Source organism: Acanthisitta chloris, unplaced genomic scaffold (genome assembly GCF_000695815.1).
Source record: "Acanthisitta chloris isolate BGI_N310 unplaced genomic scaffold, ASM69581v1 scaffold43820, whole genome shotgun sequence".
Taxonomy (NCBI): Eukaryota; Metazoa; Chordata; class Aves; order Passeriformes; family Acanthisittidae; genus Acanthisitta; species Acanthisitta chloris.
The window spans coordinates 7,039-25,997 of NW_008650706.1; the positions used below are offsets into that span (position 1 = coordinate 7,039).

General features: G+C 44.7%; 1 protein-coding gene across 1 annotated transcript; it reads right to left on the reverse strand.

The window, feature by feature from the left end:
• Positions 1 to 3,185: 3,185 nt before the first annotated feature.
• Positions 3,186 to 16,000, reverse strand: LOC103797594 (netrin receptor UNC5C-like; the record flags this gene model as incomplete). Its single annotated transcript, XM_009069818.1, has 6 exons — positions 3,186 to 3,838; positions 4,069 to 4,247; positions 7,699 to 7,863; positions 8,098 to 8,247; positions 13,286 to 13,519; positions 15,832 to 16,000. Coding segments are annotated over 6 exons (1,063 nt in total), but the record flags the coding sequence as incomplete, so codon positions are not given.
• Between the last annotated feature and the right edge of the window lie 2,959 nt (positions 16,001 to 18,959).

Genomic DNA, 18,959 nt, shown 5'->3' on the forward strand with positions numbered 1-18,959 from the left:
ATGTTGGAGCCAGGGCTCAGCCCCACGAGATGGCACTGTGTCCATGCAATCCAGGCGGAGGGACTGCTGCTGGGTGTTCTCCCATCAAAAATACTCTGAGCAGATCTCACCACCCTTGCTTCCCACCCTCCCTCTTTGGGGCAGCAGGATGGGGAAGCTGAGTGGTGAATACTACCAGCCCCTGACAGAGCCCTCTCCCACAACAATGCACCCTGACACTTCTGTCCCCCTAGAAAAAAAAAATAAAACCTGAGCAAAATTAATGCAGGGAAGTGTGAGGGTGAGATGGGAGTTGCTGTTAGTAGCACTGGCAAAGAATAAGTGCAGAGATGCTGGGACAAGTGGAGTAACCTGCCCCTGATTCTCCCTGTCCTGTCAGGGCTGGGGCAGCTGGCATGGTGCTGTGCTGGCACTCTGCAAGGCTTACTGAGCAGATGCTGGAGAAATCATCCAGCCTGTGATTGACACAGGTGACCACAAGGTTTCTGAGCAGTAGTGGTAGAAGAAGAGCAGCTGCACCTCCCAGCAACAGTGATGCTGCTGCCTTAGTCATGTTCAGTAATGAATGGTGGTGTTCTTGACCTCCAGACATCTCTGTGGATGCTTTTCTTAATCAGACCATGCCTTTTCCTCTCAATAAATCTCATTTCCACTGATGCTATGAAGGAAAAATGCCCCAGAATACTCTAAGAAAATTGTTCATCTGTTTTTCTCTCAGGAGGCATTGGAAGGTAGGTCAGGGAGCAGGCAAAAGGAGCATCAACTCATAGCAATAGAGAGAACTCCGAGACACTTCTGGCAAGGCCCAAGTGAGAAGGTTGCACACACTGCCCACATAGGAAAAGCTGAGCTGGGAGTACTATTGAGCCTCATCATCAGCCAAAACAGACTGAGCTGAAGAGGGGAAAGGGTCAAAGGATAGTTCACCTCATGCACCTGCCTTGGAAGCAGTCACACAGGAAGGATGCATGGGAAGGGTGAACAAGCACAAAATAATACAACTGGTTATACCTGAAGATGGCACAGGAGAGGGAAAAGCTGAGACCTATCTTTAAGAGCCCTTTTAGCACTCTGAGGTGAGTAAAAAGTGTAGAGAAAGGGCAGAGATGGAAGCTTCCCCAGTCAGAGCCTCATGAAGTTGAAGATTTCCATTAGCATTGCAATGGGCTGCATCAGATGCCCAAGGTGAAAAAGAGAATGGTTGGTTGTTGATAGGATGCCCATGGCACCTCGACCTTAAAAAGCACACAGGCAGGCAGAAAGCACACAGAAGTGAAAGTTACAATGTATGCCCTCTGGTCTCCAGTTTTGACTGAAATGTTGGTTTGCAAACTGCTGTGTTACCTCTTACAAGGAAGGAAACTTTGTGCTCACTGCCTGGCGGTGAATGAAAACCCCACTGGTTTTGACTGACCTTACTTACTGGTCAGGGAGCTGAGAAATTCTAAACAAAAAGTGCCAAGCGTATCGAAATGTCAAATGCTAAAAAAGGTCAGCTGAAATTTTCATTTTGACTAATGACATTTTCAAAGTTACCTTCAAAGGTGCAATCTGGAAAGCCTTGGGGAAAACAAAACCAAAACCACAAAAGAGAGCAAGCCAACTCCCATCTTGGAAAGCATATGGAGTGGGAATATGTACTTGGTCAGGGACATGCATGTGTACGCAACAGCAGTAAGCAGGGCCTGGCTGGAAACCTGGAGCAGACAGGCTGGGGAAAAAAGACTTTTTACACCAGAAGCAGAGGACAGACAAGTCTGGCAGTAAAACTACTGCAATCCTATGTGCTGTCATGTACCAAAGAGTCAGTCTTTTCACTGATCAGAACATAAAATACATTTGCAGTGACAACCAAAAAAGCAACAGTTTGCTCCTTCTGCGAAGTTCCCAGTTCACCTGTTTGTGGTGGCCAAGAAGGACATGGCTGTAAAGGGACACATGTCCCCTGGTCAGCCCGTGAGGACGAGCACTGCCCTGCCTAGGCAGCAGGGGTGATGGGAGCCCAATGAAGGCAGAAAACTGCAGTACAGGGGATTTCAACTTCACCACTCCATTGCCCTGTGCTGGCCCATGTGACACAGGCTTCCCTGGCTGCAGCAAAGCCTGGGAGTATTGGGGCAATCTGCCAAGTGCATCTCACATAGAAATGACCCAGCAGAGTGCTGGACTATCAGTAGCCCTGACCATGGTGAACATTATTGGAAGTGGTGGGTTTCAGTGAGTACCTGCAGCTCTGTGGGGACCTTAACAGGAGCTGCTGGTTCTCTGACAGCTACAAAACAAAGCAAACAATATGGAGAGCTGCCTTGGATGCACAGATCAGGTGGCCAGTGTCAGTCCCTCCACATGCTTGCAGCTGTGGTCATGAACCAGTGGCCTATGTGTATTTGGACCAGGCTGTCCCTGGTTCTTGGAACAACCTGGAAGCACCAGGGTGGTGCAAAACATACTAAGAAGGGGTGCTGGGTTGGATACTTGGTGGGTTCAGATCAGCAACTTCAGCAGAGTGTCACCAGTTTATACCACCTTTGCATCAGGCATGAAGCACAGCAATGCTAACACGAGATGGGCAACCTGTGTGGACTGCAAAGGACTTTGGAGAAGGACTACAATGGCTAACAAAGTCAAGGACAGACGGCGTAAGTGGGACAGGTCTTAGAAGGCCTTCAGGAAGGGGACAACAAGTTCCATAAAACCAGAAATGATTCATTCTGCTGCTGACAAAATTAGAAATCAAGTAATAATGGTGATAATAACAGTCATTATAATCCTTGAACTAGATACTAATTAGTAATAATTATCATAGCAACTTCTCTTTTTCATTTTCTTCTGGGTTTCTTTCCCTCCCCTCCCCCCCCGGATTGGATATCCAGCCCCCTCATATAGCAAAGGGATGGAAAGGGTGTGAATTGAAAATTAACTCAGATACTGCATTCCCCACTGACCTACAGCTCTTCTCCACACAAGCTCAGTGGGACTGCCTAGGGGAAGGAAGGGAACGTTATGTGTGTTCCTGCTTATCAGCCAGAGTACCTGCTTTCCAGATGCACACCTCTCAAACCCTGATTTTCTTGGGTTTTTTTGGGTTTTTTTCACAAGTAGGTCTAGGAAACAGAACAATGACAGGAAGATCATTGTGAGACAACCAATGTGCAGAATGGTTGCCAAAGTCTGAATTCACCAGAAACCAATAAGCTGAAATAGCCACAACCAACTGTCCATAGCCTTGTCTAGAATGGCTTTAAACAAAAAACATAAAAAGCCATGGACAGTCTCCTTACCCCTGTCCAGAATTTGATGTAAACAACATCCATAGAAACTGGGATTGTTAAGAAAGTTTATCCATATATCTGGATAGCAATAAAAGCGTTTCCTAGGAAACTGTAAAATCCTGTACCAAGCAGTGTACAGCCAAGCCGAGAGGAACATTAAGGTGATTTATATTTTCAAGGTACAACTTTGCATGATTTCTTTTTGATCCTGTGATAATGTACAAGGAGAGCATGTGTGAAGGTCAGGGCTGTTTCTTTTTGTTTGTTTGTTTGCTTGCTTTCTTCTCTGAAATGTCTCTTGTGTAACTCATTGGTCTGGGTTTTCATTTCAATTCTTGTTTGCAATAACAGGGCATTACCACTCCCTGCGTCTGTCCTTCCTGTTCACGCCAAGGCTGGATTAGTAATTTCCTTCTGCTGCCAAAGAAACAACTGTTTCATGTCTTCCCATTTCTTCAAGAACCGCTGCCAGCATGCTCAGGTTGCCATCAGGGAAATTCTGGGCTTCCCAGAGATCTAGGATCACCCCAGTGGGACTTGATTTCGTAGCAAAATAATTTAGGTACCTGCAATGAGCCAAAAGGAAACTTGTTTTTTTTTGAGCTGCGTGAAAACTACCCGAATTAATATGATTTCATCCCATCCCTGTTGCTGGTGCTATCATCCCCTGTGCAGTCAGTCTGACCAGTCTGTACATCTTCTTTCACTCACCTCAGCAGGACTTTCACCAGGACCCTTTTGCACATATCTCCTTGGGAGCTTCACTGCCCAACCACACACAGGCAACCCTGCTCACCTGTCCAGTTTCAGCTTGTGGGCCAGCATCCGCCAGTCATGGCCTCTGGTCTGAGGTGCATCCAGGCTGCTGCACAGCTTCTGCCTTATTGGCAGGGGGATGCTGAAAGCACTCGGCCCTACTATGGTGGTGACGGTGCCCGCCGAGTCCACGGGGGGATAATCAATGCCAGTAGGTTCCTGAGATTGAAAAGACAGAAAAAAATTCCAAACAATCCATCAGTTTTGTTACTGAGTGCAGGTACAATTGCAGAACTGTATCCTCTGAGACTCAGTGCTTTTATTTGCAGCCCTCTGCTAATCAAGTGTTTATGTTAGTCAGCTGGAAAAGAGAAATATTTATAATCAACTTTGGGTAGACAAAAGATGCTATGGTTTTTTTCTCCTGTTTTTGGAGGGTGAAGATTACTATATCTGGACAAAGCTGAGCCCAGTTTAATTAATCACTTACTGGAAATAAGGAAAGATCAGGCACTTTGACACATTTCAGAGCCAATTGCTACTACTAGAGAAGAATGGGGCTTTCCCAGCAAGGCTGACCAGACCCACTTCCCAGCATCCCTCCAAGCCCCCAGACCTCACCGAGCCAGCACTGGGCTCACACCACTGACATCCCTCTGCCAGTGCCCATGCTCTCTGAAGCTTCTGATGCTGTGCAGACCACAGATAGACAGTTAATACTGCCCCAGGCACAAGCTGATCCCTCATTTTTATGCAGCCTTAACTCTGTGCTGGAAATGGAGCACATGTGCTCAGGGGGGCAACTGTTGTCCTCCCCCCAAGACCAGCGCTGTGCTCTAAGGCAGTGTGGCAGCAAGTGTTTCAAGAGAAGAGTCACCTCCAAAGCCAGCTCATCCCCTGCAGGTATGGTAGCTGATAGGACAATGGTAACTGCTCAGTTTGGATGGCTGGATTTGTTTAGGAAGAGCCAGGTCCTGCAGGGTGGCTGAAAGCCCCACCAAACCTCACTGATGTTGACTGGCTGCCTGACTGTGCAGTGAGGATGCTGCTCCTCATGTGTAGCACCTCCAGCTACCAAAGCCCATGATGGAAAAAGCAGCAAGCATGGCTGGTTCTGCCTTCATGCTTCTCAATCTATTTCTCAACTTGGTCTCCTTTTCTGGCAGAAATGGGGGAACTGCTCTGCCTTCTCCTCAGCCAGACCACAGCCCCAGGCAGCCAGAAACACCCATGCTAAAGACTTGACACTAAATGTCCATTTGTTTTCTCCTCTGTGTTGTCTTGTTGCTTCATGTCAAACTGGCTGTTGGGAAGGCCCTGTAATACCTGAAACTGTTGTAAAACCAGGTAACTCCTGTCTTAAGCTGCCATCACAAACTCCCCAGAGAGTTTGTTGGAGGTTGTGTATTCAAAGATGGAAAGGGCAGAGCCAGTGTCCATGAGAAATGAGCAGAATTAAACCTTTTGCCTCCACTCTTCTATCAATTAATTCTTTTCCACTCTCTAAGTATGATTTTCTACATTGTTTTGTTTTGTAGAAATGACATTTTAGGCAACCAGTGAAATTTCTAACCAAAGAAGGTTTAAGCCACAATGCAATGTCCTCAGTTAACATGTCGAATGTGGCATCTGTACTTGGGTGCCAAGGGCCTGCATTGCAGATAGTCTGTCCCAACCCCACTGCTTCAAGCAACAAGTTACTGCCCAACTGCCTGGCAGTGGGGGCTGCCCAGGAGTGGGCAAAATGACTTGCCTGACATTGCTTCTGCCTGCAGGCTCACCTGCACTGGAGGCAGCAGAAGGGTGGCGAGTGGTGGCATCACAGACAGATAACCTTTTCTTTTTGTTCTGGGCCAAAGGACATCAGAGCTGTCCTGGCTTTCAAAGTGGCCCCAGGTGCTTCAGGATTCCTGCAGAAGGAGCCCAGGTATCTGTGGCAGTGCCCTGTGGCTTTTTTGGGTGAGTATCAACATTGTGAGATAATAAGAGGACTTCAAAAACAAATGGTGGGAGACCTTTATTGCACTCTTCCTCCTGCCTTGCAAATGTGCGTGTTTTGGCACTCATGGCATTTATATTTTTGAAGTCCCAGTGATAGGCACTGTACAAAGCCAGTTGAAAACAGTTTAATCTGCAAAAGTTTAACATCCTTTGCAGGGGACTAAAAAGAAAGCCCATAAAGGGAAACTCTCTTACTATGTTTTTACCACAAGGTGACAGACACAGAGGGGCAGATCCAGTAACTAAAAAAGATGCCAGTACAGTCCTGCAATATCAAACCACTAGTTGTATACCACTAGCCTAACCTCTGAAAATCTGAGGAACCACAGCTAAGGTTTCCTGATGCCTGCTTCTAGAGGCATACACATTGGTTTCCAAGTTGCAGTTACTACACTTCCAGGTGTCTTATTTTTTTCTAGTTGACTCTGCAGTCCCGCTCTCAGCATCCCCAGGTCCTCCTGCCCCTTGCTGAGGCTTGGTAGCATCATGAGGTGTCAACCACAAGGAGCAATTTTGCAGGAGGCAGTCTTGATAACAGTGGTATTATTCATTCCCTCTGTTCATGCTTGATGGATATGATCGCAGAACAAGACAAGAATATTATCCCATTCCCTCTGAATCTATTACCAGGCCCTATTACACAGAAGCAGCTGAAGATGATTATAGTGTACACTTGCATTTCATTAAAGTTACTTTCAGTTCTTTCTCTTATCTGTGAGGTTAAATTAGTGATTACCTCAGTGCAGCACTTATTACAATAATTGTTTATGATGCTTGTTTTACCATCTGTCCTTAATGCTGTGTAGTCCCCAGATGAATCTGTAACTTTACACCCACTAGCCAAGCAGATGTTATGGGTAATTGTGCACACTGTCAGGGCCCTACAGTACAAGTAACTTTTGTCTCTTGTCTAGCAGCCCTTCTCCATGTCAGCCAGCAGTAATTGCTGCCCAAGAGTCTATTCCTCGAGGTGCCAAGGGTAACAGGCATAAAACCCACCAAGCACACTCACTGAAGACAACGGCATTTCACACCTGAAAGTGTCGCTTGGTCTCATCCCCAAGCTTGACTGCCCCAAGGAACAAAAAATCTCCAGGTGCTACATAGCATCTGGAACTTAGGATAATGTTTCTACTGACAAACAGCATTCATCAAAATAAAATTGTCAAAGATAATAGTAAGGATTTGTAGCAGTAGCAAAATACGAGGAAAAAAGTCCAGACCATCTGATACTCCCTATTGCACAGCAGCTATTATGTGGATCAGAGGGGAGTGACCCACGAAACTTATGGCAACAACATTTTCCTATTCTCTCTTTTCCCTCTCCAGGGAAATGTCAGGCGTTATGGGTCTTGTGGACTGGCAGGAAAAAAGGACCACACAGTGCTTCATGGAATGCTTTGGGGAGTGGTAGGCAAAAAGCTCCTCCACACAGACACAGAAAAGCAGCACTAGCAGGGAGACCAAAGTTGCCTGCCTTCCAGATGAGAGAAAACAATGGAAAATGCAACAGGAGATACAAAGCAATGACTTAATCCATTCCTTACGTCCATCTCAGAAGTCAGGAGGAAAATAGGAAGCACTAAACAGGTAGCAATGGGAAAGGTTATACCTTCTTAGCCCTCTCACATTCCTGCAGTTGGATAGAAGAGTGCATCAATTTATTTACCTCTGAAACAGAGCAGTTAAGCTGGAAGATCTGTCCTTCTCCTTCGACCTGCCGCACACAGAGTTTGCACACCAGCTCCAGGGTATTCAGACTGAACCTTTCCAATGTGAAGGTGCAATGCAGGTTCCTCTGACATCCACTCCAGATGTGGTAAAAGGGAATCTCCTGCAGGAGGAAAGGAAAAAATTATAGTGAGGGAGGGATGTGGGACCAAGGCATAGATGTTAATAGGACAAGAGCCTGTGGGCTCTATATGGTGACTGCAAATGGTCCAGGGAAAAAAATGTCCATGTGGGACTATAGCCTGGCACCTGGTGTTTTTTTAAACACACCTGTGTGTGACAGTATTTCTGTAAGTCTCATGGCTAGGATTCAATGTCAATGTTTTGTGATAATCACCTGGTATTTAGCCAGCAGTTTGCTCTTCCACAGAGAGTGGGTAATGTCATGAATGGACAGGCGGAGGTTGTGGGTGCTTCCCTTAAAATGCAAAGCTTTGGGCTCCTCCAAAAGCTGTCCACCCATCTGCCGCTCGAGCTGGAGCACTTCCTGCAGTATTGTAAGAAAAAGAATAAAGTGGTCAGGTTGCATCAAGGCGACACATCAGTCTTCTGAGTCCTCAAGGTCATCTGCTGTAGATGCTGTATCTTCTAATACAGATTGAAAAATACACAGGCACTGCAGAGAACTGTGTTTCCCTGTGAACTGGAACTGCATTAGTGGATCTGAATATAACCCACTCACCTCTTTCATACAGCAGCTGCCCAGCAGGGATGCAGGCATCTCTCCTTTGGGAGATGCAGTACTATCTTGCATGTCCTATAAGCAGGAGCTTAATTGCATGCTATTGTATGGAATGCAGACTTTGCATACAGCCACTGAATACAGAAATAGATCAATCTTCTCCACTGCTTGTCAACTGAACATCTAATGGTAGATTCACTATTTTGTTTTTGGCAACTCTTATTTGTGCAGGTCCTGCTGATATGGGACCTGTGCAGATGGCTGGTCCTTCAGTTTGTGGCCTCCTGGCAAGGTGCTCTATGACAGAGTGGTGTAGGCAATAACATATGCCTATCCTGAGACTGTCAATGGGAGGGTATGGAAACAATGCAAGGCACTGTGATGGAACATTTTGTACATATGAATACATAGGTTCAGGGTTACTAAAATAGTGATCATGTAATTAAAAGCTAGTAAGCCAAGAGTCTAGTTATTTTCTGAAGCTAAAAATAAATGTAAGTCTGTAATTAATAAGACCACAGTGGAACATTGCCTGCAAACAGCCTGTTAGACCACATGGAAGAAGCAAGTACAAAGGCACTTTCATGAGCCCCATTAGAAACTGACACAGCCAATCTCTGTCATATTTAATTAAAAGAGCCATCCAATGAACCAGTCTCATGGGGCCAAAAACAACCACACACAGAGTGAGCACGCTCAAGGAGTACACAGGCTCACAAACCCAGGATACTACTCCAGGCCAACTAAAGAAGCCTCCATTTTAGCTAAACTACTCCTGACCACATTCAGGGATCTAGTTAGCACATAAGAAAAGCCCCAGTACTAGCATCTGGGAGATCCTGAGGCTAAAATTATGTTCTTCTATTGGCCGTTAGAGGAAAAGAAACAAAATCAGGAAATATTTCAGGTTAAGATTATGCCAGTGAATGAGTTTCAGCTTCTTTCCAGTGCCACCTAATTACTTTGTCAAGATGTCTAACAAGCAATCGATAGTAATTATCTGATTACTATAGATCTTCATTATGTCCAGACTACCTCCCTTGAAGGGCCAAAAGACAACTCATGGCACTGCATGAGCTAATTGCAGGTGTGACCTCTCAGGCATGCGGGGTGAGAACGCCAAGAAACCACTCCTGCCTATGCTGTGTCATCTCTGGGAGCTGTACTACTGTGGGAAAAACAGTGTGGCATAATGCTGCACCATCCCACTCACCAGATCTGGGCATCTAGCTTCAATATCCCAATTTTGGTTACCACCCTTGGGCACCATAGCCCTTCCATGTGCTCTAACCGGAGGACACTGAGCGCCCATGCTTCTCCCATGCCACTTAGCTAATTAATCCAGAATTAGTTTGCAGACATGATTTGCACAGCCCTTCAAACCTGCAGGCTGGTTCCTGCCATACAACATTTTATTTAGAGCTGGCTGGCACCTCTATGTCCTCCTGAGCCAAAACCTGAGCCGCACGTTGCCTTCCCCATGCTGAGGTGGCTGTGGCCGCCCTCCACTTTGCCCCTCACCACCCCGTGAGGGTGGACTTATGCCTTTACATCCTTCCTAGGAGAGGGTGCTGTCTAGGGCATCACTCCATCATCAGTGTCACCAGAGCAGCCACAACCTGGGCCTCCTCATTAATGGGGCACAGGCAAGCAACGGTGTTCGGTCTAAATTGTTGCCTTTCTTCAATAAAAGGAAAAATACACATTAAATAACAGAGAGAATATCATATGCCCGTTGTGCCTGTATTTTGGGGTTTATTTGAAGACAATTACTCTGCAGCATGAGGTGGGTCAAGGGATGCCACCCTGCTACAGCCTGAAGTCATTTGCTCACCCCCAGTGTGGGAGGCAACTGTTTCCATGTGCTGCCTGCTCAGCTCCTGCCACGCTGCCACACACAGGTCACACACCTCAGTCTCAAAGCTACATGGAAATAAACAGAATAAAGCAGCTGAGATTCTTTATAGTTATTATTTCTTTTCTTTTTTTTTTTTTTTTTTGTTTTTTTTGCACAGCAGACTAGCTTGGGCATCTCCATCAACGTGCAAAAAATCAGCCTTAAAAAAAGAGGCCAGTGTTTGAGATCACAGCTACCCTCACCCTTGCCCAAAAAGCATTTTTGTGAGCATCCCATGCAGGTGCCTTGGGACCCTGTGGGGCAGAGGATGCTGCATGTGTGATCAGTACGGAGCCCATGCTGCTCCACAGCCCTCAGGAACATTGCTAAGCTGCTCACACAATAACCAAGCCCTTATTGATGACAAGTCATTACGTTTCCCTACTGTACTGCGGGTGCTGGCATTTCAGCAGCCAGTGCTTACTCTGCATGATGAGAGGGAAAAGCCTGCTGGATAAACACTGCACTGTGTTTTATACTGAAACTACTTGTCTTCCTTTGGTGGCTGTTAGGACACATTGAGCATATGGCACACTCATTCCTAGTTGTAAATAATAACAGAACGCATTTGGTTGCCTACTAAAATACACATAATTCCTTATAAAGGCTCTTCCAAACCTCAGACATTGCAATGTGGGAATATCTCATGCTGCTCTTCCCTCCCCTTGCCATGCCTTGCCCAGAGCAGCCAGCCTCAAGACACTGAGACGTTGCAGCTGGTGCCTCACCTGCTGTCTACAACTTTTTCTCTCCTTCCAAGATACTTTTAACCTCAAATCTGCCAGCCCAGCCCGGTCTGCACGCCTTGTCCCACACACCCAGTGGTTACTGCCGGGTGAATGCCTTCCCTTTGGCAATAGAGCAGTGCCAAGGACATTCTCCCAGCACAGCTGGGGCTTCTGCAGTACCAGCTGCTGTAGAAGCATGTGGCAAACACCCCAACCTTTTTTTTTCTTTCTAAATAGTCATAATTTGAATCTACACAACACTGTCACACAGGGATGGTTAGTACACACTGGTTTGTACACATCAGTTCATAAGCACCGGTTTATACACACCAGTCCAGACTCAACCCTTCCATTTACATCTATTTTACTCATCTACAAGTAGTTTACCAGATTCCTTTTTCTTAAACCTTCTCCTTCCCCAGACCTTTCATTTCCAAAGAAGCACAATAGATATAAGAGTCTGTGGCAATCAAGTACATGTGCTTGTCCTCCTGCTGGGTCTTGAACCCTATCAGTGACTTTCCAGTCTTGGGGTAGACGCACCCAAAAAATAAATAAAAATACATAAACACCGTAAAAAAGCAGTAGGTATGAGTGAGATGGTGGTCTTCTTACTTTGCTCACCTTTCCTCACCTATTTACAAGCTTGCTTTGAGGTCTACCTGCAGCAGAAGCCCAAGGACTGACTTTCTGCCCTCCCAGACACTGGCTGCAGACTTTTAGGTGAATGACGGTCCCTCTTTGTGGCTCTGTGCCTCTCCTCATCCCTTCTGCTGTCGCACTGAATTGGATTAACTTTACCTCTCAACTCTCCCTACAGTCTATTAGAAACAGACCAACAGCTCTTAAGTAACATCTAATTAGATTCTTCAGCTCTGACCACATTAGCTGTCTGTCCAAACCCCTCCGACTTACTTATTATTACCTCAGGCCTTGTCGAACCCACGGAAAATTGTATTATCCTGTACAGATGTAAAAATGTCAGGACTTTTGAAGCTTGATTGCTATAAAAGATCATTTTCACTCTTTTTAAAGATGAAAACCAAAAGCAAAATCAGACCAGGGAAAATAATTTTTTCTAAAAGGCCAGTAACACCAGTGCAGTGATGGAGGCCAAGTTCCCAGGCCCTGTACAGGCAAAATCATGCTGAAGTTATGATGTGCCTGCTTTCAACCCTTATATTTTGTTGCCTTTCTTACATACAGTGAAAGAGTATCTTCCCAGCAAAGCCTAGGCAGGCAAGCCTTGATATCAGATAGTACTGGGGAGGAAAACGGCGTGCGCCATTCGCAATGATGGAAGTCACTGCTTTGAAAAACACAAACATCTCCCAGCTAATGTGTGGTTTGGGTTTAAATCCCAATGATTTCCATGCAGAGCTGAGGAAACAAAAGCATATACAGCATCAGGATGACTCTGATTAGTCAGGCTTTGAACTCATTTTTCTGCAAAGAGGCATCTGGGAAGTTGCCTTGGCTACAATTAAAGGTACAAACCCCACCTTTTAATAAACTCCATTCTTGCATGTGCAGTTGTAGCTGCATATTTCATGAGTGCATCTATTATAGATACCATCTGTATAAATACAGGTATTTATAAAGAGAAATAGCAAGTGTGGTCATTTATCTGCTCATCTGTCTGTAGTGAGTGTGTGTTTGTGTGCATGCCAGAAATACGCTGGGAGAGTAAGGTTATATAGTTAGGGATACCAACAGCTTTGGTTTATTTCAGTTGTGAATTCCCAACACAAAAAGCTGCACGTGAAGAGGTGTAATAAAGCAGCATGAAAGCAGGCAGTGATTAACGGGCCAGAAGCTTCTTTTATCATTATCAACTATTTACAAAGAAGCATTTATATGTTTCCCCATCTCTGGGGAGCTGGCACTTAGCATTAAAAATACATGAATAACGAATGAAGCCCTGTGTACCTTATGGCCTTTCAATAATGCAAAAACCTTAGGATTGAGGATATGATACAGGTAAACAAAGGAAAAAAGACTGGTGGGTGGAAAATTGTGTGAGATCCCTATGCAAAGGACAATTTCTAGCGTGTGGGGGTTAAACTGTAAAACAGCAGCTTGCTGTCAAGCTCTTCTAGTCAGAAAAATAACCCAGGGAGCATGACTACATGAAGCAGTGGGTCTAGTCACAGCTATGACTGCAGTCCTGTTACAGTTGGAGAGGGAGAGGGAAAGTGAGTAAGAGATCATCAACCACCTTAAGGGCATCCTGTGTGTCATCGAGGCAGTAGACCCGGATGCTGTACTCCAGTGAAGAGCAAGACAGCGGTCCAAAAATGGCCAGTTTGAGACGTTTGGCTGCTGCTTTTGTGACTGACTGTCCCACCAAGGCATACGTGCTGAGGGTTTCTGTCAGGATATGGCAGGCTTCTGGGTCCAGCTGGATATAGCATGGAGTGGTGAAGTTTTCCTCCCCAACCACCACCACATCCTAAGGGAGAAAAAGGCCAAGTTAGAGCATTCAGTCCCTCAGAGCTGCTTTGCTTTGAGGCACAATGCCCCTTTCAAGCCTAGATGATGCAAAAATTTCTTGCTGTTTGCACTTTAGATGAATCAAGACGTAAAATTCCTGCTTCCAGCTTTTCTCCTGTGTAGGCATGGGAAGGAGACAACTTCTTTGGGGTGCCAGTGGCAATGTTGGTGGTAGAAAACTCCTCCTCTCCTCACTCCCCTAAGATCTGGAACACTTTCTTTTGGGCCCTGCATCAGCTTTTAAAGCCCCGGGTAGAGTTAGGGAAGTAATGAAAATATCACCAAGATACTGGTGATTTTATTGAAAAAGGTATTGCAGAACTAATAATTTGGTGACCATGATTTGACATCAGTAGTCTCAGGCGTGCTGAATAAATAGCTTCCCTTCAATTCTTAAGCATGACAATAAGGAGTTATAAAAACTCAAGGAAGGGAAGTAGCATCTACGATAGCCAAATGCCATAGCTACATGAAATATCACCTGCTGTTTCTTCAGAATAATCCTCCATGATGAGACTGCATGGTGAAGGAAAAAAAAAACATACAGCCTGAATGTGGATGTCCTCTCCACCCTGGGCATAGAGGAAAACAGCTACTCTGCTCATTTCTCCATTCAGCCCTGCATGTAATATCCTGCATGCAACACAAGGTGCTTTAAATGTCTTTGAGAGAGCAGAAGCAAAACAGCAGCAGCAGATGATGGTTGCCTCTTTCAAAGCTACCACATGCCACGTGATACTCAGCACAACTTGTCCACTTCATCCCCACTGCCTGCAGGTCTCCAGCACAACATACACATCTGACAGCTGAGCAGTGGGGGCTCAATTGCCATTTGGCATTAAACTCAGGTCCTCTAGTCTCAGGAAAGGCAGACCTACCATATTTGCAGGGGTAGGACAATCTTTTTGGAGGGCAAGGTGCTGCAGTGCTGACTGCACCTCCCCCATGGCTGCAAGCCCCAAGTGATGCTGCAGGGGTGTGCAAGAATGTGTGCACACATGTGTCTATGTGTGTGTGAGACTCAGCTTGGGGTAGCTGCTTCAGAATTGAGTGGAGGAAGGAGATCACCTAATGATGGTCAGGGACCCTGTGGATGCTGTGGATGCTGCGCTGGCACCAGAGTGTGTGCATGGCTGGCAGAGCAACCTCTCTGTCAAGGGCAGGAGAAGGACAGGGGAGAAAATGAAGAGGTGCCAGTAACACACAGACATGAATAAGGAACATATGTGCAGTGCCAAGAGTCAGGCTGGTGGGGTGCAGATTAGTTGGCGAGACATACCTGTGTTTGCTGTACACTCCCTCCAAGCATGAGTAAAAGGCAGTGCCACAGGCAGGGGGACAAATGCAAGAGGCTTTGGAAGGCAATGCTGGACATGGCACTTCTGCTGCTGTCAGCCCAACTGCCTTCAAAAGCTACCCCGATCTTATGAAACCTACTGATAGGAGAAAGTGCCCTTGCCAAATTAATTATGAGACCAAATGGTGGCAGCAGGTACCTAGGAGCATGGGGCTGGAGAGGAGGGTTCTGTCTGGATGGCCCAGCCTTGCTGAAAGCATCACTTTATGCTCCAGTTACAGTGGGAAGATCCTTTCACCCTGCCCTGGTACATTCTCCTGCTTTACTTCTGGCAAGGAACCACCTAAGGCTCCCACCAAGCCTGCACTGCACAACAATGCTTGTGCTGCTCCCCTGAGTTTGCAGGCTGCAGAGTTCAATTCTGCCTGCATGGATGGAATCAAATTGATGTTCCACCAACATCTTAGGAGGGAAAATAAAAGAAAGCTGAGGCCTTTATATTTTATTAAGCTGGATGATGTCTTGTTGTTGAAGCAGGAGATAATTTGCAACCTTATTTTTACTATCTCGAAAACAGACTAAAAACCATGAGAGACAAAACTATTCTGTTAAAAAATTTCTTATTTCTAGAGTCAAGACAGAATTTATTTTCAGACACTGTTTTTATTTTGCCTTTTCCTTCTGACCCTATGACTTTGGCACAATATCCTGCCACAACCAACAGCTGTGATGAAGACTATTTCATGGAAAACAGCTAGAATTAGGAGGTGCCAAAATGTCCCAAGATAGCATCTCTGCATGTGGGCACTGAGCAGCTTAGACTCCTAGTGCTGAGGGCACTGCTACCTGCCTGTAGCAGCCATGGAAAAATGGAAAATCCCAAATACAAGCATGCTGATTTGGAAAGGCAAGAGAAGGACCAGCAGAGAGATCTGTATGCAGCCAGCACACAGGCTGGAGTTCCAGAGTCTCACCTCCCAGGGTCCCTGAGCAGCCTGGTGTTTCAGCTGGATCTGCCAGTCCTCTGTGTTTGGTTCTGCACAGTGGTGCATGGTTAAAATGATGGGCCGGGTAAGCAGGGCTCCTGGGGGACCACAGCTCACCACCGGTGTCAGCAGGGTTTGGCTGTCCTCTACAGGTGGCCTGAGGAGGAGACAGAAAGATGGATACATTAAGTGAGTTGAAAAAGACAAAAAGTTTCATTCAGAATCATAAAGAATCCTTCTAAAAAATCCTTCTCAAAATCAAAATATCGTGCAGGCAAAGAATGGGTGGATTTGGTTTTTCCAGTCTTTTTGTTTTGTTTGTTTGTTTGCTTGTTTGTTGTTGTGGGGGATTTTCTGAATGCCAAATATCATTCATTTGTCAAAATTCAGGTTTACGTGTCAGCAAATTATAGATCACACTTGCTGAGCACCCTCCAGTCTGAAGGATCCTTGCAGACAGCATGCTGAGGCTTCAGTTCACTCATTGACAAAATGTGATCAGTGCTGCATTTGGCAGTTGGTCAGCCACACAAAAATGGACAGTGGCTATTGCAAGCACCACGTGTGAGAATTATTTACAGTCAGGACAGAGAAAACAGAAGACCAGAGAAGGACAATGACCTAAGAGGTGCATCTGAGACCTGCTTAGTGGTATACAGCACATCTGAGATGTGCACTTTGAGTTCTGAGTCATCACCACACCCACTGATACTTCACTTTACTTAAAAGGCATTCAGATCTACTACAATGGTATTGCAAATATACCTGCAGGGAGGAGGTGTCACTGGCGGTGGGGGAGAAAGGACGAAGGGATGGTAAGGAATAGTGCAGAGGGCAAAACCCACTCTCCAAGCCCAAGATTCCTAGTGATTACCCAGAGCTGTTCAATTGAAAACACAGGGATTGCCCAGTGCACTTCCTGCCAGTCACTAGGAATGGGTGTTAGGAGGAATCATATGAATATTTTAGAATACACTGTGGTTTGTAAATGATAGAGTGTGTGTGTGTGCACATGCATGAATGTACAAACCATCCCCCACCAACTGCTGAGGAGCTTAAAAACAGAGGAAGCATGAGTGACTTTAACTATCCCGACATCTGGTGTATGACAAATACAGCTCAAAGTGCCTCATCAACTGCCTCCCTAAATAACAGAGGACGAATTCATGATCCAGAAAGCAGCAAGCAGGAGATTAAAGGCATTCAGTGTGATCTGCACTTAAACTCCAGATCTGCCCACAGGACCTCAGAACCTCTGCTCTAGCTAAGGGTTCAATCCCTTGATGTGTTTACAAATACAAATACATCTGTATTTGTCTTAGTGAAATTAATTGAGACAACATTACTGTTTATGTCTGCAAGTTTTTGCCTTTACCAGACGAAAGACCATAAAAAGTGGTTGTAATCTTCAATAACGTTTTCAAGGAGGTCAGATCAGGACAGGAGCTATTTTGATACCCAATTTATTGCACTTGTTCCAGCTATTGCAAATATATGTCCAAAGGCATGTCCTAATTTTACCCACTTGAATTTTCCCTGCATATTCCATTAATCTCAGAAAACGAAAGACAAGCTTTCGAGAAATTCACTTTGAAAATGGGATAAAGGCACTTTTGAAAAGTATCGCTTGTTGCTACAAATGGTGGGGACGTTTTTATAACATTTGAAAGGAAAAAAATAGAGTCTGGCATGGAAAAATTGAAATCTATGCAAATCAGTAAATCCAGATGATATGCATCTGTGGAAATTAACTGGTGAGTTTACTAAATGACTTAACAATTGTTTCTGAAAATCCACGGACTGAAAACAAACAGCTGTGATATAGCTGCCTTTCAAAAAAGATGTAAAGCTTAACAATCTGGGCAGCTCTCATCTATTATGCCAGCTAGTTTAGCCTGACAAACAGTACACAATAGAAATGAAACACGAGCAGACAGAGTACCTAGTCTGACTTCTCTTGCATACTATAGGGAATCTCTGGATCCAGATTAAGAAGATGAGATATCACTCTCTTGCAAGACTGGAATGAATAAATCATTGGACAGTTTTTCACTTAAACATTCCTTCTTTTTCCAACTCATTTACTTTGTTTTAGGCTTTGTTTTTGTTTCTTTTGTTTTGTTTTTATAAGAAGCAACAAGAAGCCTAAAAAACACTCAGTGTGGTAGTGGTTTTTAATGGTCATCTGTCTTGTGCATAAGTGGATATTTGAACACTCTCCTACAGTCCAATTCAATAAACTTCAAAAAACATCCTGTCTTATGAGAAAGATCTCACAAAATTACAATATTTGTCTGCAAAGCTACAGATATGACCAGCTATAGACTTAGTCATCTGGTTAAGCTAACTTCATCTAAAAGTACTGACCCATAAAGAAGGAAGGAAAAAAACCCTACAAGTAACCATAGCTTTTTTGGACTGAATTACAAAACCAGCAGTCAAAAAGAATATAAGAGTGAATCTATCATTATTGACATAAAAATATTAATGCAATGCCTTTTAGGTGAAAAATGAGTTAAAATTGACAAGCATGTATGTTGTTAAAAAACCCCTAAAAGGTCACTACAAATAATATGGCACTGATAAATCATACAGTCTAAAGTTGTCTCCAAGCAAAGTAAAGTTTAATGTGGCAAAATTCTGTCAACTGTCAAATGTTAGGACTCTGATGAAGGACAGGATTAGCACAAGTTTAAAAAAATTATGCAGAACACCAAGACAGAATGTGTTGCAGATTTCACAGTGAGCAGCTGAGATGGAAAGTGAATATAAGTCTATGCTAAACCTCTCACTGACTACTGTGAAGGCAGGATTTCTACTCACAATATGGAAAATGATGCAAATAGCAACACAACTATTTAATTTCCAGATAACAATTAATAAGGAATCATTGCAAGTAACAGTGAGAGCCAAAAACAATGCAAAAGTTCCAGAGAGGGAAAAATTATGAGTAGGAATGAAATCCTATTAATTGTACAGTAGCTCATACTGAAGCAAAGCAATTTCCAGTTATTTAGTAGCAAAGAAAGCAATAAAAGTGAACAAGACTTCAGGTGAGCTTGCTGCAACACAGCAGGTGCCAACTTGTAATGTGGCAAAAAGCAAATCTGACTTCT